Source organism: Phaethon lepturus, unplaced genomic scaffold, assembly GCF_000687285.1.
Source record: "Phaethon lepturus isolate BGI_N335 unplaced genomic scaffold, ASM68728v1 scaffold28120, whole genome shotgun sequence".
Lineage (NCBI taxonomy): Eukaryota > Metazoa > Chordata > Aves > Phaethontiformes > Phaethontidae > Phaethon > Phaethon lepturus.
In genome coordinates this window covers 1-23,872 of record NW_010513052.1, presented here as the reverse complement: position 1 = coordinate 23,872, position 23,872 = coordinate 1, and the positions used below count along the sequence as shown (strand labels likewise).

The window sequence follows — 23,872 nt, the reverse complement described above, 5'->3', positions numbered from 1 at the left end:
TCAAGTCTGGAAAACTGTCAAGGGAAGCTGAGGGAAAGTAATTCATGAAAGGAATTACAGGTGCAAAATCTATGTAACTGAACCTAAGCACCTCCTGCTTCAGTCTCTCCCTGCCCCTGTGTCACCTTGTCCAACCCTGTAAGAGTCACAGTGACCACTTCACTGGCCTTTTTTGTTTGGGACAGATATATTGCGCCAATGAACCTCACTCTCGAGAACTAAAGTCTTAGTCGTTTTTGTCTTGTCTTCTTAACCTGTCTAAAAAGATTACTGTGATTAACAGAAAACAGCTGGCTGGATGGGGCAGTTTATTATGCCAAAAAGATTAATCTTCCAAAAGGTCAATTAACTTTAACCCAGACTTCACTCCTTTCCAAGGCAAATGACATGAGTTCTACGATGTCAGTGCACTTTGAGATACACTCATGGGCAAGGCATTGCTTATAGTTATCTCTTGTCTTGTCTGACATCGCACCATTGCCAGGATCGCCCTCCGAAACCTGCAAAGGACAAGAAAGTGAAAGCAGAAAGATCATTAGCTGGAGAACAACATACAAATCAAAACTGGGTAAACCGGCCTTAAGTATTAAAACAGCTTTCAATTTTAGTAAAACTTACTTAATAAAAAATGGTGTATTTGCAATTCAAAAGGACCTGAGTCTTTTTCACTTCCATGTACAGGAATAACTCAGTTAAGTTCAGTGTTTCTTCTACGACAAGGGGTCACAGCAACTTTTGCTCATCCAAGGACAGAGTATAGCCACAACAAAGATGAACTTACAGAATGGGGAAAAAACTTGATTGTTTTTCATTGACTCAGCAGGATCAGATAAGTTCACCTAGACAGAGATCACAGGCTCTGCACCTAGGTTGGTAGTAGAAAAAGGAAGGATGCCTCATTGCAAAGCCCAGTTCTCAGTCAGAGGCACTGGCTTGGTGAGAGCGTTTGATACGCTTGCTCAAAAGAGAAGAATAGGCTTAGTTTATTTACTTTAATAAAAAGTGTCAATCTGTCCTTATCAGTCAAAATACGACACATCCCAAATCAAGGAAGGAAATCTACAGAAGTTACATGCCACTAAGCCACCACACATTTTGGCCACAGTCATTAAAACCAGTGTACTGCTGATGCAGCCCAAATTCCATAGTAAGTCCCTTTGAGAAACCACAAAGGGACTTCCAAAACTGTCTTACAAAAGCTTCATTAATCTGTTCTCAAAAATCTTTATCAATTCGGTATGTTCTGATGATGATCAAAATTTCTTTTAGACGTTCCCGTCCAAAAGGCCATCTTTGGTAAATCAACGGTGGCTTACCCTTTGATTTCTTCACTAATCAGTTTGTCATATTTTACAGATGACGCTTCTATAGTTAGATGATATGCTAAAATCATGAAGTAGACCAGTATTGAATTAGGAACACTTACTTTTTGTTTGCAACAACGTAAATGCAGGGATTATAGAATGTGGAAGATTTTGCAAATAGAGGAGCTATGATGGCCATTGCAGGAGAAATTTTCTTTGGGTCTCCAAAGGAAGACCATAAACACACAATAGAATATGGAGACCATGCCACCAAGAACATTACAATCATCACAACAGACATCTGTAAAACAAGAGGAACAGACACATAACCAGTATTACCTGAAGATGAAGAACTCACCACCTAACCTCAAAGGCACACGCACCTGTGTGAAAATAGAGCTATCCAGAACCAAGTAACAACATGTAAACAAGCACACGTGACAAATTTTGACTGGTTGTAATGAAATCTCGCTTTGGGGATTTAATAGCACATCGCATTGCCATGTATTCTGGCATGCTGTTATTTCATTATGTACAATTTTCCTTCACAGTCAGCACTACTGATTATGTTAAATCTACCCGTCAGAAGTTTAAATGGTCAGAAAGGACTTCACACATGGATGATGACCACCATATCAGGTCACTCTGGGATGCTATTACAAACAATAAATATGATAAGAGAGAAAAATCTAAGTCAAACATTTAATAAGGCTGTTAATAAAAACATTTCATAAGGCTTAAATATGGTACACTTAAGTAAAAGAAAGTGAATGTTCTAGGACACAAAGGCTCAGTCCATATACTTAAGGAAACCAGAAGTGCCTGCTTGGTTTAATGAAGCATGACAGCCATGTTCAAGCATCATACTGAGGAGATATCTGAGCAGTCATGTCATTCAGAGAGAACAGTCTGGGCATGTTTGGGCTCACACCCCAGAACACACCACGCCACAGGCAGAACTGAACAGCAACAAACTGGGGGTAGTGGGAGGGTAGGAGATGAATCAACTAGGACAAACTTTTCTGGCTTTTGTCAGGGAGAAGACTCGGTAAAGCAAATCTCAAATTAATCAAGAGGACAAAACAAACCACTAGAAAACCAAAAAACCCTGCAGGGTTCTTTGTACGTACAGGATTCCTTATTTACCTTGTTTACCCATACCTGTACTCAGTCTTCCAGTGATGAACAAAATGAGAAACAAGAAGTAAATGACTACTTTGTATGAGCTGTTCTAGAGCATAACCAATAAACAAGCAGTGACCCTCTCCACAGAAGATTCCTACTTAAATACAAATGCAATACCTATTGATAATAATGTAAAGAACTCTTTCATTTACAAGCTTGTTAGGTGTGTAGAAAGCTTAGAAGATGCTAATCTGTGAAAAAGCAAGCATTCCAGTTCTAAAGAAGGATACTGCTTAACTCCAAAGCTTCAACCTTTGTTTTTCCTTTCTTTTTTAAAAAATAAAACTCGGTGTCTTCAATGACAAATCAGGAAAAATGCATTGTCTTCACAAAAATGAGTCTAAATTTATAACTGAATCCTCAGTTTCAAGCATTCTGAAATTTCTTCAGAAGAGCAAAATGCTCCAACTATTTTTTTTAGGTAAAAATACGATTTTTCAGAATTTAGCAACGAGAAAGTTTTCCAAGGAATGTTAAGTTTGCATTGATAAGTATTTCAAAAGCATAGGTACAGACTCTGTCCAATTGTCTCTCACTTTTTTAATCATGCGCAAGGATAAATCATATCTTTACACAAAATCGAAGGAGCTGGTAAACTTCAAGCTTTCTCGAGGACTTTTGTATGTTAAATGAATGTCAACCTTCTAGGCAGGATATATCATTTTATGCCATAACTCACATTTGCTACTGTTTATGTAAGAAAGAGGTAAGCCCAATACACTGAAAGGAACAAGGGATCAGAGTCACACAGATCAGGAGCTTGGAAATGCACTTTCATTTCTAGGCCGTGAATTCAAATCAGAGTTGACCAACCCATTTCAGTCCAGATACACCTGTGAACCTAGCAGAAAGCCTAAGGACTCTGCAGACATGAAGAGTAAAAGTCCTCCGAGGACACCTCGGAGGTACACTTCCGTGTAATGACAGACGGCACAGGCAAGGAAAATTCACGTTGTTCCCAGCCTTCAAAGCAGCTATTTATCTGGAAAGAGTATTAAGCCAAAAGTAAAGAATCTAGTGTTATACCAAGGCTAAATTCCAGTTAATATTTAATATGAAAGGAAACAGAAATGCTTAAAAGGCTGCGCTGTTCCTTTGCCCCCAAGACTTCAACACAAAAGAACATGCTTAAAACAAAACATGCTCTCATTTACCATACCTTTGTCACATCTACTTGGTCAGACCAATCTACGTTGATGCTCTCCAGGCAGTTACTGCTGGCATATTGTTTCATTGTCCGGGAAACATTGTAATAACAGTAAAACATGACTGTTAAGGGTACAACAAAATTAACAGCAATTACACTCATTGTGTAGGAAACAAAGGACCTGATAAGACAGAAAAACAAAACACAGTAACTTACAAATAGCCATCCAGGAAAAGTTACTAAAGAATTTGATTATTTGATTTGATTATGAAATTTTAAGACAAGCTTTTAAAGAATTAGGAAGATTTTCTTTAGCTTTGATTTTTTTATTAGCAACTACAAGTCTTGCAGTTTTCAAGCATGGCTCAATTCCTATGTTTTTTCTAGACTTGCTTTATATTATTTCCACTGTTTTAAAATTATTTTTATAGATTAGGCTTTATACTTCAGAAAGAAGAAGTTATGCTCACATAGTGGTGAATTAAATAATCTTAGCCTTCAATGACACAGCAAATTCAAAAGAAAGGGTGAAGGGGAATCTTACACGTCATTTTGCCTCCAATTTACTGTGCACGTTGCTCCAGTCGGATCTGGAGCGTAGCTAGCCCAGCCTACCGTAGGCATGGAAGCCCAAAAGACTGCATTTATCCAGGCAGCAAGGATTAGAGCGGCATAGCTACGGGTAGTCATTCTTCTTCCTGCGGCCAAGCACACACAATCACAAACCGTTGTCGTCTTTTGCTTCTTCCCAGTCTTGAACACGAACGACAAGTAGCTTCCAGCAAGCACATAGCAGGTTAATAATGATCCTTTCCAAGGCCTACGCTCCGGAACGCTGTAGCGTACCTGTTTCATACAGCTGAACAACATCTCAAGCTTTCCAGCCTTAAATGCCACTTAAATACCATCACCCATTCCAACTCGCAGCATACAGGCAATACCTGATCCTAACCCCATGCCAAAAAGCTTATTATGCAACAGTGCATCCAAGTACATCTGTGCACGACTGCAGGCGGAGGAATTAGCTGTTAGAATACAGCTGTAACAGAGAGGAGAGAAAAACATCCAGTACAGTGTTAAACACAACACGAGAGGCACACACCTGCTTGACGGAGGTCAAAACCTCCCACAGCTAGAGGATTTTCATGTGCTTCTCTATGTGGATGTGGCCCTCTAAAGACTGGAAACAGCCATGAAAATACAACTTATAAACAAAATGGCAGCCTAACTGTGAAACTTTCACTGTCACAAGCAGCACCATCCATGCCAACTAGATAACTTATTAACCAAGTACTGTAGGATCGTGCCCTAAATTCAAATTATGCCCAGCACTGTAATTATGGAGTCATCACGAGAAAACAATACAGTTAGACTTGTATTTCATAGAAGCCCAACAGGGAACAATTTTTGACCATAAGTACAGTACCTATATCAGGCCTGCAGATTGTCAGATAACGGTCAACTGCAACAACAGTGAGCAAACCAATACTCGCCATCCCAAAAAAGATATTTAAGGCAGCATAGATCTGAAATTAAAACAAACAAAAAAAACCCTTTCTGAGAAATGTTTCAAAGGTACAAGCACAAATTTGTGGACTGAATCGAAGGTACTATGATATATTACATTCAGCCAGTGTTCTCCTCCATAAACAAGGTACTGAAGGAACTAATTCAATGCAGGCAATTTGGAGCTGGCTTATTTGAAATTAAACATTTCAAAAGCAACCTGCTTGTTTGCACATCAGGAATGCTAAAGACAGAAGTCTAAAAAGCAAACAAACACCATACTTCCATAAGTAAATGTTTGAGGTTCAGAGATAGTGAGTTTGGAGGTGTTCGATTCATATTTCTAATATATGTTAAAGAAACCTGAAGAGCATCTGATTCATCAAAAAAGTTATGGCTTTAGCAAATGTGAGGTCTTCTTTCCTCTGTTGCATAACCACACTCATTTCAGGGATATGGAACACCGATTTTCCCCATTGGCCGCCATTTTTACATGTGTCAGGCCTACTGCACGGTGACATACGCTGCAATCCCAACATGCTCCAGATGCATCTGCCCGGTCATCCCATGGGCAGCCTGGCCGGGAAGGATGACTGGGAGGTCTGTGTTACCACTGGCACCCCAGAAGCAGAGCGCCCTGTGCCAGACCACATGCCACCAGCGGTTATAATAGAACCACCTGACATTCAGCCATCTCGGCTCACAGGATTCATTTGGTTTAGGTTGACGTGAATTGTGCTTCAAGTGACCTTAACTCCCAAAGCATTGGCAGTGAGATTTCACATCAACTTCAACCCACTACAAGTCAGTCTAGATCCAAAGATGTTAAAAGTGAGGCACCCATTATATAAAGGTCCAAAATGTATAATATTGCTAATATTTTCCTTGAGTCACGTTTTTGGCATACGCTTTCACATTACTACTCATTTTCCTGGGCACTTAAGCCCAACAGTCTTTTATAAAAGTAGATTTAAATCACAGTACACAGTGAACAAAGGGCACCATGTTGCTATGGAAGTATAATTTTTCAGTCAGTCTACTTTTAAAAATAGACAGCTATTAAAACTAGGCTAAATCTTTAATGGAGACCAATAGCCTTGCAGGCCTTCATTTTGGATATCCTAATAGTCCCATCCAAAAGACCATGTATTTGCCAAGCAGAACTCATTAAGACCTGTCAAGGTCTTCAAAACAGTAGCCACATCCAAAGTCTTTCAACTATCAAATAAGTTGTCAAATGTGCACGTGCTACTATAATCTTCCTCATTTGGGGATTTAATTTTCTAAGCCTTTTTAAAGCTATTTTAAAATCTCTAGTTGATAAATACAAGGTTACACCTTAATGTTTTCAGATTATAAACATAAGCTTGGAATGAAATTCACATGAAGTCCTACATCCAGAAATTGCTGACATTACAGTCCAGCACCTTCAGGTCTAGATAGAGTCAAATTTTGCATCTCCATCTTATTTCTTAAGAGAGCTAATAGCAGGTAGCACTACAACTTATTTCGCTGTTTGCTCTTAAGTGCTCAAAACTTTCTCTCTGACTGAATTGCAATACCTGGCATCCAGTATATCCAAATTTCCAGCTTCCATGCAGGTCTGAGGCAGCAGACATGGGGTAACCGATGCCACTAACACCAATGTGAGTAAAAGCCAAGTTGATAATAATTACATTGGTTGCTGTCCGAAGCTCTTTGTACTTAACAAAGATGCCTAGCACAACAACGTTACTGAAAATGCTTATCACTCCTGTAAAACAGAAAAGGGGAAACTTCACAAAAAGATAGACACCAGCCAGTAATACACATGCAGAAGAAAATTCATCCTATTGTAATATCTAAGTCCCCAAAAAGTTTTATTTTCAGTCAAGCACAATTTGGCAAAGAGGACAGACACCTGAAAAGGAGAGAAAAGCTTTTCCAAGTAGGTAACTTTCACTTGGATTCAGTAAGGGCCAGAAGTGGACCGTTTTGCTGAACCTAGCCAACAATCATAGCAGAAATTCAAGAGCGTCTAAGATTACAATTCAAACATTCCAGCCACAGAGTACAGTGCTGTCTTCCATGGAAAAAAAGAATGCAGGTTGGTGACCGGCAAAAAAAATGGGGCTTACGATGCACCTGGTCTAGCAGAAGGCCCCTGCCACCACCTGAGATCTTCCTTTCTCAGTGGAGAGTTTCCACTGAGTGTTCAGTCAATAATCCTGGGCAAAAGGAATATAGAAGCTTTGCCTTTGCTACCACTATCCTAGCCAGACTAACTCCCCTCTCTGCTCATGAGGTCCCAATTCTTTGCAAGCATCAGAGCTGGCTCAGGTTGCTGCAAATTGTATTTTCTAAGCCTTGTCAAGCAGTCTGGATGGCCCGCAGGGTAAAAGCCCAGCTCTGCGCTGAACTTGTTCCTGCCTCGCAAACCTGTGTATTTTTAAACCTCTTTGGTCTGGCTTGACTCAAACTGTGTCTGAAGTCTATTATTAGGCAAGACAAGAAATGGCCAGTAGACAAAAACTTGTAATAAATGCAGTACTAAAGCTAAAATGTACATTCTCCTCTTTTCATGTCCAATCCCTCTGAAATTTGCTTTGGACTTAATGTTCTTCAAGTCGCCCAGGACACTCTTCAGGACCTTGTGCATCAGCAAGCTTTATCTGATCATGGTGAACCTCCAGATCCTCCTTTTCTCCTGCTATTCCTCCTTCCTAGCCAAAACCTACTGCGTGGCTCTGGGAGTGAGTTTACATGGCACTCCGACAAAAAGGGGTGCGGGGTTGTTGTAGTTTTATTCTCTTCAGACTCTAGCCTGTTGCAGAGGTGGCAAGAGCAAACTCCCATCCTCTAAACTTTTACTAACCCTCTATTAATACAAGCTATTAATGAACAGCTAATCAGGTTAAAAACTCCCCCTTGCACCTCAGTAGAGAAAGACTCACAGTCCTTATCAATAAAATGGAGAATTCCAACGTGTTCAAGCAAACACAGCTGCTAAAAAAAAAAAAATTAATGTTACTGTTTACAAGTTATAAGTTGTTCATAGATTCTCTAGTCTAGGACAGCTGTTACAGTATCACAAAACCAAATCCTAAACTTACAAACATTTGTATAGCCTGGACACCTTAAATTAAGAGTGCATAGTGGGATGGTATTTTGGTAAAAGTCTAACAACACATTACCCATGGAAATGCCCCTCAGAATTTTTCTTTTTTTTTTTTTTTTTTTTTCTTATTTAAAAAGTTTCACCAACGAATCAAAACATTGTACTTTTCATCACCACAGATCTGAGGCATAATTCTGTAAAGAGCTTTGAGTGAATGGCTGTCATACTGAATGTGGACTTCCAAAAGCAGACCCATCCACCTTCTTTCACAGTCACTGCTCATCCTCCTGTAGATCCCTGGCAATCCATCACCTTCACTGGTAGGATTTCTGCTCCTCTATTGGCTCCACCAGAAAGCCAACACACACAGCTTGGCTTTTGCTGACACGCCTCCGTGGAAAGGGCAATAAGGTGTTTAAGTATTATACAATGTCCTTCCATCTCTGTCACTGTCAATGCTGCAACACAGAGTTAAAAATCTCTAACATCAGTTTATAGTCAGACTACAAACACTCTGCAGTTCAAATAATAACCTCAAATCAGCAGGGTTAGAAAACCTGAGGGCAAGAACCAGTTTCAAGCACTTCACCTCTACCGTTGAATTTTGAAGATTTCAACTGGTATCGATATGGAAACTCCTTCAAATCATGGAAAGTCCTGGGACTCCATCACTGGCAGTCCACAGGAACACAATCCATTTAGAAATACCAGCACACACCCCAGTGCATCAAACTGAGGCAGACATTTCTAGAGTCAAATACACATCGAAGTACCATCTGAACCACTATGCTCAGCAAGAGCTATGTTAATACCATGACGGATACGGAAAAAGGGCAGAAGGAAAGCCAATACAATCATAGTAACATATGTAAAAACATAACAAAGATACTTTGGGTAACGGACACTAGGGACACCACCAATTCTTCAGGTTTTAAATGGAGTTTCTCCATTTCAATTATGTAAGTTTGTACCTTTTTTATTATACCTGAAACTCACATAAGGAGTTTCAGTGAAACATTTTATTAACCAGTACCAACCTCCCACATTACAGAAACTCTCTTAACAGATTCAGTAATTTTAAAATCAAATGAGGCAAGATTATAATTAATTCTTCGCTACCTCTCTTTCCATTCTCTTTTCAAAACCACCACGCACGTCTGCTCTCAGGGGCTAATCTCCTGCGTAGTACATAAAAATACTTTACAGATGATGTTGGAGATGCACAGCCACATAGATGCCATCAGCTATCACATTCATATATTCACACATTTCAGGAATGACACTGTGATGCTATGAGCCCCTAAAATGAACAAAAGCAGGGAGCTGGGGATCTGATCTGAAGCCAACACCATAGTAAAAGCACTCACAGTGCCAGTTCTGTCAGCTCTCCTGCTGACAAGGTAGTATGTCAACCCTTGGGAGAGAGGAAGCAAAACAGTATTACAAGTTTATAAAACAGTACAGGCTTCTTATGAGGCATGCTTTAACAAATATTACAGCTACCAAGAATTAAATAAGAAATACAACAGGACTGTGAACTCATATCTTCAGGGTGAAGGAAGAGTCCTGCTAGACAAACTTAAATTTAGTGCTTCAGAGCCCAATCTTAAAATGAAGGGGGGAAAGGAAGGAGGGAACCAAACCAAAACAGGGAAGAGAAAATGGAAATTGTTAAGCCCATATTCATGAAAAATTTTATCATCACTAGAACAAATTAATAATAGAGCCAAAAAAGAAGAAATGTTCTGGGGAGCAAAACGTTAAGAAAGATGATTGATTCCATCTTGAACAAAGTGAGAGAAACATTGTAGATTCAAGAAATGCTCTCTTCCCTGTTTCTGAGAATCAGGTCAAGTTAGAAGAACAAAGTTTCTCCAGGCAGGAGTTAAGCAGTGCCCATTAGAAGGGCAATGAAGCTGGTGAGGGGTCTGGAGCACAAGTCTTATGAGGAGCGGCTGAGGGAACTGGGGTTGTACAGGCTGGAGAAGAGGAGGCTGAGGGGAGTCCTTATCGCTCTCTACAACTACCTGAAAGGGGGTTGTGGTGAGGTGGGTGTTGCGTTTCTTTTCCCAAGTAACAAGCAATAGGACAAGAGGAAACAGTCTCAAGTTACACCAGGGGAGGTTTAGGTTGGATATTATGAAAAAATTCTTCACCAAAAAGGTTGTCAGGCATTGGAACAGGCTGCCCAGGGAAGTGGTTGAGTCACTATTCCTGGAGGGATTTAAAAGATGTGTAGCTGTGGTGCTTAGGGACATGGTTTAGTGGTGGACTTGGCAGTGTTAGGTTTATGGTTGGCCTCAATGATCTTAAAGGTCTTTTCCAACCTAAATGATTCTGTGATTTCTTAGAGGGCAGGAAGTGCAGACAAAGCCCAAGACTTTCAGTAACCTGAAATCATCAGCTGGGACAAACTCATGTGATTCAGAAAAAGCACATGGATGCTGCCACTTGGCCCATGAAACCTCTTAGAGTTAGACAACTATTTCCATATTTCTTTAATTAAACCTTGTAGTTTTGTGAAAATGAAGATAAAAACCTCATGACCTAATCAAGAGCAGAATAATTTCTTATTTTGATTCTTCCCAGGGAAGCAATGAAAACTAAAGGCAGACCAAATGCAAATACAAGCCCTAACAGAATTAAGCAAAACACATGGGTAGTAGCATCGAAACAACGAAGGTTAGGTCCATGTATAACATGGAATTTACTTTTCCAGTTAGCATTTTTAAATGATACCAGAGCATTTCACCATTACAAGCTGAAGGATATCCATGAGGCAGTATTGCTTCCTGCAGCCTGAGTATCCCTGTTGTCGTCACTAAAATTAATACACTGACCGCTGTAGAGTGCAATACTTATTCCTTCTCAGAAAACAATTATTTGCAAGCAGCATTCAAACCTTTTAAAAAGCAGCATAATGATGAACACTGTAGTTGTACTTCATTCTTATTATTAGACATCTGCTTATTAACACAGCTTAAATTTTCCAGATGTGAGATTTGCTGTGGTAAGGCATTTGCAAAGCAATCAATCATACTTTCAAAGATGTTATAGATCTTACTGTCAAAAAGATTCCTCATTAAGAAAGCAAAGTCCAAGCTGCAGGTGGAAGATTTACTAGACTCCCCCATTATAGTAAGAAAAAAAGTGAAAAAAAAAAACCATCACAAAGTAATGCAACTTTAAAAAACCCCCAAACATTTAATTTCCATGCAAGATTAAGAAAGAAGAGCTGGGTTGATTCTGGCTAATCCCATTGATCACCTATGACAGCCTTGATCCCTAACACCTAACAGTGGTCAAACTGCCTGAAAAAGACCACCTTGTTATATACAACATAATCAATTTTAATTAAAATATAACAGGTATTATAGGTATTTGCAGCACCTAATAGATCCAGGTACCTACAAATACTGTGGAAGTACTGCAGAGTATCTAGCCTTCTAATACTTGACTGTCATCCATGTCTACAGCTTCTTAATAAGTCTACTGATCTGTGTAGCTGTTCTGTGAATTTCTCTAAAAACCTGAAATAAATTATTGCCTTTGCATTTAAAAATACATTACCAGAACAGCAATTTGATACTCACTCACTGATATGCTAAATAAAATGTGACCATTAGCAACACTATTTCATATAAACCTAAAGTACATTAATATTTTAAAGTATTAATATTATAAAGTATTTTAAAAGCTAATGATAACAGAAAATATATGGTACAGTCTATGAATAAAGTATTTATAAACCGAGTTCATTTTACATAATAAAGGTATAGGAGGCCTATTTTTAAACGCAGTAGGTTTCAGGTTTTGGTCAGGTTGATGTTCCATTGCTATAGCACTCAATGCCTTGGAAAAACATTACTGAAGCAGTTGTGTTAGAACATTGAGAAAGTTTGAGGGAAAAAAATAATAATTCCATAATCATTCAAGTTTAGCCAAAGGCCACCGCAGTCACAGGGAACGAACGCGATGTCAAGCCTTCCAGCGTGCTTTTTCTAACATGTGTCATCGGTGAAAAATACAGCTGCAACTGGAGTCTGCTCTTCTCTGATTAATGACCAGCTCCCTCCCTCTAAGTCACATTCCAACCCTTCCCCTCACATCCCCCCAGCAGACACCCTCTCACATGCTCAGACTACACATATATTGCTACGAACATGTGGCCCAGGAGAAATCTCAAGATAGCTTCGAGCACATCACAGAAAAATGCAAGATGTGACAGCTATGCCCTATTTTTATCTCTTTTGCAAGCTGGCAGAAATTAATTCTCACTCTCTTCTATAATTACATATCAACAAAATATATTTTTCGAGATACAACGCTGCCTTCAAATATAGAGCAGAAAACGTAGATGTTTCTGCACACTTCAGTCAGCCTGCTGATTGCTAACTGGTCAGTAAGCTATGGAGAAAAGCCATCAGACATTTGCATAATACAAAATGAAATACCACCGCTGTTACTATACAAAATGAGCATTCAGATCTACAGTCCTATTTTAAAAAGTTACGCAACAATTTGCCAATGCCCATACCTGCTGTTATTAAGTAAGCTGCAACTATGTTGTGCTCAGTCTGTGTAAAGGCTGAATGAGCTTCATTGTCACTTTCTGAGGAATTGGATGAATCATTCCAATGCATTTTGGACAAAAGAGACTGTCGTCTATCTTCTGCAATAATTCATCAAGACGACGAAACACTACAAAACCCTGTCAGGCAAATTCTTTCATTATTCAACAGACTCACTGAACAATTGAAAAAAAAAAGGGGGGGTTGGGGGGAGTTCCCCCCACCATTGACAGCCTCCAAGAACGATTTAATTGGACTAAAGTGCAAAGAAGTTTACACTCCCAATCTATGCAGGAGATTGTTAATTAAAACAAAGAGCAGCACAGAACTGAGTACATTTCCAACAGCATGCTTAAACTTCGTTCTTACTGCTAAAGAGATTAACTGTCACATGCCCCCAAACCTCTTCCTTCAAACCTCTTGTGCAATGCTTCGGAAACCTCAGCAGAAGTTGGCTCAGGTCAGTCGGTCATCAGCCTGGCTTGGGATTAATTCCCATCATCACAGCAAACACACAAAACTCCAGCACAACATAGACACAAAAGTAAATTTCTTTTAAAAGCAGGATACGCTTACTCTGAAGTCCATCCCTTCAAATCCTTAAACACCTGCTTCCAACTTTTTCAAGATTCTTAGTTGAATTTAAACTCTGAAGCTGACACAGACACAAGAACATAGTCCAGTATTTTCTGAAGTGAAGCATGACTTTCAGAAAACTCAATTGCTACATTCCTGAAAGAGCTTGGTCTGCAGAAAACAGTTGTTGAATATGTCTTACAAATCTGAACACCCTCCCTCTCCCAAACACACACATGGAAGACTACTTCGGGCAAATTTTCCAAAGCATGTTACTGGGCAGAAAATTATTAGGCATTTTCCAAAGTCTTGAGCAGCAGAAGCTCATGTTTTCTTCTTTTCAGTGATGAGGTAGCAGCACACCAAAGGACATTTTACAAAATCCTACATAAATACTAGCTGCAACAAACCCTTGCCCAAAGAGCTTATACGCAGTATCGGTATCAGCAATCAAATAAGGTGTTTCCCACCAGTTCCCCTTCATACAGTTTTTGCCTCCAGTTTTGTACTCATACTGGGTGTAACAGTGACAAGGATGAGCAACCAGTGGTTCCTCAGTTGTCTGTGGTTCACAGGCAGGTCAAGCAGGCTCCCAGGCTAGGGCTGCATCTCCTGAGCAGCAATAAGGGTGTAGTGACACAGGCAGCATTGAGGACTATAGCCATCCCATAGAAAGGAAGTATACCTGATGAGCTCTCCCTTCTCTAACCCATGAAACACTCAGAGCATTCCCTCCCACTCCTCAGCTTTCCAAAACAGGCATCCTGCATCTTTCACCCATTTGAATCTAAATTGAGGAAAATTTTGACGTAAAACTTGTACAGTCACGACATTTAGTCATCATTACTACAGATGATGGATCACGCGTCACAGTTCTACCAGCAAACATTTTCTTTAATGCCACAGATCTACACTCACTCTTACAGTTCTCAGGGTAGTTGTACTATTGTGGTATTTTTCCTGTCAGAAGAGGATTAGGCAGGAACAGGGAGGCAGGGTTCTGAAAGGAAAGATGATCTGTTTGGCAATGAAGCCACTTCCCTAGTGCCCCATAGCCCTGCCTCGAAAGATAAAAGCATAGGGGTAATTTGATAGCTTTGCTTTCCTCCACTGAAACTTTGGCAAGATTTTCAAAAGCATCTCAGATCTTGCAGCTTCCACAGAAGTCATAGCTTGCAATGCTGAATGTCTCAGAAAAGCAAAGCATTGCTATTTTTATTCAGATAGGATTCCAGACTCAGAGTAGCAGTTAATGAGACCATACAGATTTTATACGTACTTGTTGGTTAAAACACAAGTTTCTAATATGTACGGTCCATCCTATGTACCACCACATGGTCTTCATGTCCTTTGTTTTAAATTTGGCTAATTTTACAGCAACAGGAATTGAGAGGAAAAAAAGTCAATATTAAAGGCAGACATTACTTATCATTAACCTAAAAGTAATTTTTTCTAAAACACTGCAGTTCATAAAACAAAGCCAAAAAGATAAAGCAAAGAATTAAAGTATACAAATAATCCAGAAAGTTGAAACCACAGTTCCTAAACTAGATAAAATATGACTTACCACATTGCTTTTTAATACTGGCATAAGGAAAAAAAAAAAATATCCAAAACCTCAGGCTGTTCTTATCCTTCACTAACAGATGGTATTACTAGTGTCAGAGGGGCACTTTATAACCTCCGGTGATGCTTTTCCTTCCCACTTGTCCCAGATCAGTAGCAACAAAATGCAATTTCTATTCAAAGTCCATTCTTAAATTTGTAGATATCTGTATGGATATGGGGCAAGGCAGAACCCATTACGGGGTGTAGCAAGTTGCTTTCAGTTATGTGTAAAGTATATGCCAATCCACAACTGATGAGAGTAGAAAAACTTACCGTTTGCATTAGAACTTAAAAAAAATTACAAGACAAAAGCAAAACATCTTCCCTATTTTTAGTGGTAACCACGCTAAAAACCCAAACCAAACCAACCCCCTCCCACGTTTATTAAGCACATCACCACTAGAGGGTTCTGTAAGGCAGAACCTCCCTTCGATCTTCATTTTCGCAAACAGCTGCAAATGGTTCAAACCCAATGGAAAACAAATTAGTAAATTAGGTTTCTTCCTCCCTCACAGAGACTTCTACTAGATTTATACTGTTGATTAGAAAAGTTTGACTCAAACTAAGGAGATTTTCAGCTGACTGAAGAAAATGCCCTGAAAAACATGTGACTCCACAAAGCCTTTTACTTGCCATACTTCATGCAGTAGCCATGCTTTTTTTAAAGACTACACCCCTGTTTCTTGCCAAAATAATTCTTTGCACAACTGCAGATAACTTGCACCAGTATGTACGTGACTATCCAGCATCCCTTCACGCAAACGTCCATAATTTCATGTCAGTGCTAGGGAGAATCCTTTCTGTTCTACAAAAGACGGTGCTGCAGACATACATTAAAATATCCCAGTATTTTCTGCACTTCATCAAATTTCTCTGTCAAAGTAACATAGCAAATCTATGAACTATATTGAACCATTCTACCCCAGCAACTATAAAAACACAAGGAGAAAAAGCATTCCTCCAAGAAGGAATCCAGGGGCACTAAAGCCATTCTCAATGGGTAACAATTTAAGCTTTACAATATACCTCCATGTAAAACCCTCTGTTTAGCAAGGACTGAGATCCCACATATAAAAAAATAAAATGAGAATTTTCATGTGGTGCGGACAGAAGGTCTTCTACATACCTTTTAGCAATCTGATCCTAGTGGTTTACCAGCTGTCATTTTCAAAATCAGCTGAAAGTCAGACCCTACGTCTGGGTCAAATACTGCAGTGGCTAACGTTCACTACTTGCAACTGCATGTTGAAAACGGGACTTGCTTGCTGAATGCTCTGCCTCTCCCAACAGTAAGCACATGCAGACACAGACAAGCGGACAAGGAGATGGGTAGGTGACACCACTACTGCTGTGCCTTGGGTGGGAAGCCAAACACTGTGGGGTGCACTGAAGCCTTACCTTCTTCCTGAGCTTCAGAGGAATACTGCACGACAGCAGCCCGCTTTGCGTTGCTGGAGCGGGTGACAGCTCTTTAGGTGGCCCAGCCATTTGCCCCAAAGGCTACCAGTGAGGGGAAGTCCAGGGAACACCAAAGTCATCCAGAGTCTACACTGCCACTAACACCTTCCCCGCCCTGCCTCACTTCAGGCTGCACTGTGACTTTTTTTCCAGAGACACTATAGTTACTTGAAACTTACCATTTCTGCCAACATACACACTTCTGTCAGGGTGCTGGTAAGCCCATCTTTCCTATTCTCTGCAGAAAAAGCCTAGGATATCTGTAAGCACATACATAAAACTCAAACACTTACCAGGATCACAAGCACAGCGACAGAATCACAGATAGGATCTGAATAAAAACTTCAAGACAGAAAAGAAGGCATCATATAAAATCATAGCGAACCTGTATTTTAGTTCATTGCAGCATCACACTGCAGCCAAGACAGGTCATCTTCATTTTTTTTTAAGATACTGAATTTTCATCTATTACAGTTAGCAACTATGTGCATTAGGAAGGCAAGGCCATGCCATGACACAGTGAAGACAAGGCAGAACAGGGAGAGGATGGGCTTTGCCACAACCAAACATGGTCTTTCCCCAGAATGTGGAAGGGTGGGGAAAAAATAAATAAAAATAAATAAAAAAATTTAAAAATTGCAACCCATTTCACTCCCAATCACTAAGGATGTCCTTCCATCAGCATCTGAACATCCTACAACCTCCACAAAGATCCAAGATGATCAATTTTCTCTGGCTATTTGTATTAATCCCATCCAACATTGTTTCTATGCACAGGGCATGTCATAATGCTCCTCATGCATTTCTCAGCTGGGACTGCAATCCAGTTCCCTGTAATCAAGAGGCCAGTCTTCCCTCTAGAGCTGCAATGGATATTGTTCCTTAATGCCTCCGCACACAGATGTAGAGGTCTTTGCTTCAGCCTTGCGTCGGCTTCAGGCTGACTCACTGCTCCATCTGCTGCGAGATTCACAGCATATGCTTCTTGTCCGAGGCTGCAAGACGGTACTTCACACAACTGAAACATCAGCCGTCACATCATGCAATTTAAAGGTGATGGCAGTTCAGTCTTCTGTTATCCTGGGAAAAAAAATGTACCTAAAGCATGCAATGAGAATAGCAAAGCAGAGCATGAATTTGGGTGTAAAAGTGAGGACTGTGTTATGTTAGTCTTCCAAAGCCAGAAGAATAAGGAAAGATCCAAGTCAGCTACCCACAACTAGCTACTGAAGCATCACTGAAGAAACAGAACACAGCAGAGGATGCAATTACAAATCTGACAAAAATAATGACAATTCCAGCTTCACTGCAGGCTGGCATTGTTCAACTGCAATGTGGTATGCCCGAGATGCAACGACTTGCGTATAGGATTTTGTCTAGATACAGGGCAATTTTACAATGCCTCAAGTCAGAGCCCTAAGTCACTTATGCCTAGCAGTACACAGCAACAAAAGCCTAAACATTTTCAGAGGTCTGGATTTAACTGACCTGGTTAAAGTTAAGTCTGTAGCAATACCAGAAAAATAACCAGTATCCCTCAATTCCTGATTGTGCTGCAGCTGAACAGTAGACTCAAGTTTCTTCTCATAAAAGCAGAACTACCAGAAATGCCAATGTTTTGTGGTGTGTTTTTTCAAGCTGAAGACCACTTTTATCTATTATCCTATGCAGCATCTGTTCAGACTTAATTGGGTTCTTAAACACTTGTTTTGCTATATTGTTTCAAGTTTTGCTCCAGTGCTTATTCAAACTAAGTCACGTTCGTTAAAATGACCGGTAACGGTCCAATCCTGGTGCTGACAAATTACCTGCTTCTTTCTGTTAAGCAGAAGACTAATATAACTCATTTGCCTGTTACTGCAATTCATTAATTTAAAAGTCTAACAGTATGATCAATTCTGAAATATACTACTTTCCACATTGAACAAGATGTTCAAAATACTTCCATGTAGATCATTCTACAGATCCCTTTTCAAAAGTGCTTGGCGTGAGAGTCAGCGAACAGACTCCTGGCTCCAGATGGAATCCAGGGAGATTCTACTTTTCTATTCTTATTTCCAAAGCTAAAGAGCAGAGAGGCACCCTATTCTCCTCCATCCTTAAGAAGAGACAGTTACTAGCTTTTCAACAATCCTCATAATGCATCCAATTAAAGAGACCAAAGACTCGTGCAGATTTTTTTCATGCCTTTTTAAGCAATACTTAAGTGAAAGCACAGTGTGCAGAGGAGCCCTATGATGTGCTATCTCATCTTAGCCCCACGCAAGCTCAGAGCACCACAGAGGTGCAGTGCCAAGACATCAAAACCTCAAGAGAAACAGGCTAAGGAGGAGAAGGGGGCAGTTAAAAACCCTTAGCAATCTTAATACCAGTGTAATTAGATACAATCAGGTGACTTATGAATAGTATTAACCTTGTCTTACTCATTAGATAGCATGTTCTAAGAGGATGTCTTAATGCCTTTGACTTCCATTAAGATTTGTACAGAAAAATCCCCTAAATATCCTTTGCTATCTTCCTGTCCTTTTATACAATATTATGTATAAAAAAATGTTATTAACACAAAATTTTGAAGTCTAGTTTGTAAAAAAAGGTTCACAAAGGTTGTTTAAATGGCATACCCACTTTAGAGTAACCCAGAAGGTTCAATACAAAAAGAGGATTAGAACTAGGGATCAGTCACACATAGGCAACAGGTTCATACTGACAAATGTGCATGTAGTGAACCCGTAGGGTTTTTTGAAGAAAACATTTCAATTGATTCTTTACTCCATACCCCAATATGAAGTCAAGCATTGACTATGGCACTCATCAGAAACAAACAGTTTAAGAATAACATTGAATCCTGGCTTAGTTAAAAAGTTCCAGTATATTCTGAGCAGTCTTCAGTTCTTCGCTTGGGGCTACGCTCTCCTCATGTGTTGATCAACAGTAATTAAGTGTAAAAATAATAGTCATTTTACAGCTCCACGTTCCTTATAAAAAGAACTTTTTCAGGGTCCTTTACAAGAACTTTTTCAGGGTCCTTTACAAGAACTTTTTCCTTGCTCTTCACTTCTGCAGATGATACAGTAAGACAGCGGGGAGATACTCATGGCTCCATTTTTAATATCCTCTTCCTATTTTAAGGGGGAAGAAAAATACACCAAACAATTCACATCTTAGATGCATTTAAAGCAAATAATTATATACATAACACTAAATGAGTTGATAGAATAAAATAATTCATCATCATTATCTGCTCTCACAGTCCCTTTTGAATGCAGAAAAACTAGCATGGTCTTACACAAGCATCAAAAAATTTAACTGCTTCAGTTTGAGCTAGCGACTGTGATGCACAGAAACTTTCTGCATAAAACTATAAACATCTGTAAGAGATTAAAAAATACAACATTCTGTTTAATATTTAAAAGCTTTAGAAATCAGGAGCTACTCTTATTACTGAAATGTAAAAACTTCACACTCACCCCGAAAGCCTCCTCCACCACCTCTTCCCCCTCTGAATCCGCCTCCTCCACCTCTTCCTCCTCTGAATCCTCCTCCTCTTCCTCCACCTCTTCCTCCTCCAAATCCTCCTAAACACAGGAAAGAAATTACGCTTTGAGGAGCATATAAAAATCTTTATTATGCATAACAACTTATTTAATTGACAGCTTCTGAAAGGAAAACAACAAAAAAACAGAAATTGTCAATTGCTGGACAGTTACTACATAAATTACTAGTACCTTGTCTCTTCTAGGGACCATCTGCAGCTTTTTAGGTGTAGTTTAATATCTGATATAGAGTGTCCAAGATACTAGAGACACTAACAAAACTCCATGATAAACTCCCTTCATGAGAGCAAAAAAATTAATTATAACTATTAATTAATTATAACTCAACAGAACATTAAAGCAAACAAAACAAAAAACTTCAAAACACTTGCGCCTTGCTGCAAAGGGGCAGAATAGGGAGAAGAGGCAAGAAACTGCAATGTAAGAGAAAACTAACTTCAGCTTTAATTGAGAAGTACATCGCAGGTGGTGTTCAAAAAGCAAAGAAGGAGATCTACCAGGTCATTCATCCCTCTCAAACACTTCATTTCAAGTATTTTGTTCAACGAGATTTTTAGAACATACTAAAAATACAGCTTTCACTGAAAGTTTTGAGTGTGTATTATCTACAACCTTTTGCTGCAAGTTTGCTTAGTAGTCATGCTTTCTGTCTTTGTTATAAATCAGCATCCTCGCCTCCCTATGCTTCAGAGCTGTTATTTAGCTAGCTACAGAAGCCTAGGTCTTGCCATTGGAAAGAGATCACTGTCCCCCCTAGTCAATGACTATTGACTGACTCAGTAGTCATCAAACAGAAATATGCATAACATTTTTCTTTGCAATATAACTGTTGATATTCAAGTACTCAACTGCAGCTTAAAAACAGTAACAACAAACCCCAAACATCCAAAACAACCAAACAAGTCACCCCACACCAAACAACATTCTGCAGCTTCCATTCTTGGGATCTTACCTCTACCACCGCCTCTTCCTCCTCCACGTCCACCACCACGTCCCCCTCTACCACCTCCTCTGGGAGCACCTTTTTCTCCAGGTGGCCTTGGCAAGAATCTCTGAAGGGGTAGCAGCTTTGCTGGATCAATGTAAAACTGTAGGAAGAGAGTTCCATTAAGCTCTGGAAATACCATTTTCAAATGCACGTTAATATCTCCCTTTTCAAATATCCACAATTTGACCACATATCCAAATGTCCACAACCCTTTATGTCAAATTGTCCTCTGCAAATAGCCAAATAAAGAAAGCACACAAGAAAGAAATCACGGTGTCATACAGTTATTAAAATATAGATGGTATTTTTATGAGTTTCATTTGTTACATCTTTTTTTGCAGGGCGGGGAAAAGGAAGAACATGTCAGGCACAAAAGTGAAAGGGCTAAGAGGAAATGAATACTTATGTTTACAAAGGACAACTAGCTTTTAGAGTTAATGTCTGATGACATAGAGTAGATTTATCTAACTGATGACATACAGTAGAATTCTGTTATTAAGATTGGCTAACCTTTTGCATTTTTTTAAATGAAGAGGCTTTCATGTTCTCAGACAGTTTAACTGAAAAATACTGTTGGTTTCTTTAAGGAACATAGCGGGAATAAAACATTAGAAATTGTGATTTTGATTCTTATATGAAAGGCATTTTCTAAATTAGTATCTTATAAATGAAGCTAAACATCATCACTGCAAATTAAAAGTTACAATTGAAAGATCAGGAGAAACTATTTCAAATTTTTCTCAAGGTTTTTTCATAGTTACAAATACGGTATTTTGTGGTAAAATCATTTTTTTTCTTCCATGTATTAAGGCATAAAGAAGAACATACCAGTGGTAAGAGTACAGAAAAACATAACTGTAAAGAAAACAAGTTTGTATAGCAAGTGGTGACCCCTTTAGCCCCAGGGTGACCTCAAGGCTTATATGGAACAATTTATATGCTGTGTAAATAGTACGTAAATAGCACTACCTCCGCTACTGCGGCTGCTGCTGCTGGGTGGTACAACTGCCTGGCTGCGCAGAGGTAAGAGCCAGCAAGGACTCCTGGGCCAGCCACATCCTACAGTGAGGTGGCAGACACTCTCTGTAACTCCACATACAGTCTTGTACAAATCCTTTGGCTCTCCAGAATGCAAGGACTTTGGCATGCAGTTCCTAAGATCAAAAAGAGCTGCTGGCCAACTCTGCTTAATTAAAACTCAAGATTAAATGGGGAAACAAGGAGCTGCAAAATCCTATAACATATTTTCTTAATATGTTATTGTAGGAAGAAAACAAGTTTCTGAAATTCAAATAATTCTGACACAAAACATAAATCTGCAAATTATACAGAGTGCGAGAGTGATTTAAACCTGCATATTTTACTTCACATTTAATGTGGAAGAGGAAAATGCATGTAGCTAGCTACTGATGCTCAACTAATCAACCCAGGTTAAGTCTTACTGCCATGTTACAGGGTTACTCCCCTCATCGTCCTGCTTTTGTCATGGATTCTGTCAGTCTGGCTGTGACAACAGAACAAACCCAGTGCCTCTGTCTCAACAAATTTGCTTTGCAAGAGGACGTCCTAGCACATGCCCACTTTCATTGGCAGTTTAGGTAGTAAGCTGGACAATGAGCAACAGGACATCCTATCACAAACTCACCTTTATAATTAAGTAGTAAGCTGGAGTATGAGCAAGGGCCCCTAACGCACAAAAAACCCCACTCTCTTGATTCAACTCTGTTACAGGTCAGTAACCTATTAGCAGAAAAATTTGGTCAGGTAGCTAGAAAAAGTAACATTCCAAACCACCATGGAACCAAAAGACAACTGCCAATACTAGTACTGACTGAAAACCTCTGCCCGACATAAGGTACTCTTGTCATACTGAAAAACCTTTAAGATAGGCACTTGACGTGAATGAAGCACCTACTGACACCAAGAGTTGCAGCTAGACTTGTGACTGTTCACATCTAACTGGTAGCCAAGCCTTGAACTACTTTAAAACCCTGGAGAAATTCTATTTAATAATCAATCAGCCTTTAAAAAACAAATACTGTGCACAACACATTTTTTTGAAGGATACAAAATCTCTCAGCTGTCCGAAGATTTCATCGACTTTACCAATCTGTTCTTTATTATCCAAGTACACCGGGGCATTGAAATAAGGCACCTTGTTTTCTTCTGTTTTACATTTACAAACAATGTCATCTTCACACGGATGCATGAACTCTCCCAATACTGAAATAAAGAACAAACAAGCTAAAGATCTGGAACAGTGATTCTAAATTAAATAAATATACTATCTTCATGTAACTTACAAACTACCCTTTCTGGAGGCCCCTGGTCATGTCCGCCTCTGTTGAAGCCTCCTCGTCCACCTCCCCGTCCAAAGCCACCTCGTCCACCACGATTAAAGCCACCTCTGTCACCGCCACCTCCTCTTCCTCCGCCTCCTCTTCCACGAAAAGACATTCTCTACTACCTCCTGAATTGTGGAGAAAAATCAGTTGTTTAAGATATAAAAGATATTTCGCGTTTGATGTACAAAATAAAGTCTCCTGACAGCCTTGTTTGTTAGTTTAATGGTTAGTCGGTTTTTGTCCGCACTTGAAAACATGTGGGCACATAAAAAATCAAGTTTACACCTAAGATGCCATCCACTGCAACGCCTACCTATAAGAATTGACTAGCAGTGACGGCATGTTTTTCACTCGTACGTATGAAGGTTGGACGTGATGCTGTCCACCCCCAGGAGAAGCCTATGCAACTCTCCAGCCCCAGACCCGCGAAGAAGCGGCACAAAGCGAGAACAACCTGGGCGCGCATCTACCACGCCTTTTCCGGGCACCTCCCGGGACCCACGGGGCACCGCCTGCAGTCGGGGTGTGGGGAT

General features: G+C 39.7%; 2 protein-coding genes across 2 annotated transcripts; both read right to left on the bottom strand.

Moving 5' to 3' along the window:
- Positions 1–394: 394 nt before the first annotated feature.
- Positions 395–12,987, bottom strand: RRH (retinal pigment epithelium-derived rhodopsin homolog). Its single transcript, XM_010289101.1, has 7 exons — positions 12,777–12,987; positions 6,705–6,895; positions 5,063–5,162; positions 4,181–4,334; positions 3,649–3,817; positions 1,427–1,605; positions 395–500 (listed from the first exon to the last, which is right to left on the bottom strand). Exons 1-7 carry the CDS (start codon positions 12,880–12,882, stop codon positions 395–397), a joined length of 1,005 nt encoding a protein of 334 aa, XP_010287403.1. The 5' UTR covers positions 12,883–12,987.
- Positions 12,988–19,411: 6,424 nt separating this feature from the next.
- GAR1 (GAR1 ribonucleoprotein) lies at positions 19,412–23,451 on the bottom strand. The gene is made up of 6 exons (XM_010289112.1): positions 23,298–23,451; positions 23,063–23,217; positions 21,505–21,564; positions 20,959–21,094; positions 19,920–20,027; positions 19,412–19,509 (listed from the first exon to the last, which is right to left on the bottom strand). Exons 1-6 carry the CDS (start codon positions 23,449–23,451, stop codon positions 19,412–19,414), a joined length of 711 nt encoding a protein of 236 aa, XP_010287414.1.
- Positions 23,452–23,872: the final 421 nt, after the last annotated feature.

Excerpts from the sequence above, each read along its gene's own strand:
- RRH (XM_010289101.1), bottom strand. The coding sequence starts at position 12,882 with ATGCATTGGAATGATTCATCCAATTCCTCAGAAAGTGACAATGAAGCT. Across the intron at positions 4,335-5,062 it reads AATCTGCAGGCCTGATATAG|GAAGAAGAATGACTACCCGT; the intron begins GTACTGTACTTA and ends GCTTGGCCGCAG. Across the intron at positions 1,606-3,648 it reads ACCAAGTAGATGTGACAAAG|ATGTCTGTTGTGATGATTGT; the intron begins GTATGGTAAATG and ends CTTGTTTTACAG.
- GAR1 (XM_010289112.1), bottom strand. The coding sequence starts at position 23,451 with ATGTCTTTTCGTGGAAGAGGAGGCGGAGGAAGAGGAGGTGGCGGTGAC. Across the intron at positions 23,218-23,297 it reads GCCTCCAGAAAGGGTAGTTT|TATTGGGAGAGTTCATGCAT; the intron begins GTAAGTTACATG and ends TCTTTATTTCAG. Across the intron at positions 20,028-20,958 it reads AGGAAGAGGCGGTGGTAGAG|GAGGATTTGGAGGAGGAAGA; the intron begins GTAAGATCCCAA and ends TCCTGTGTTTAG.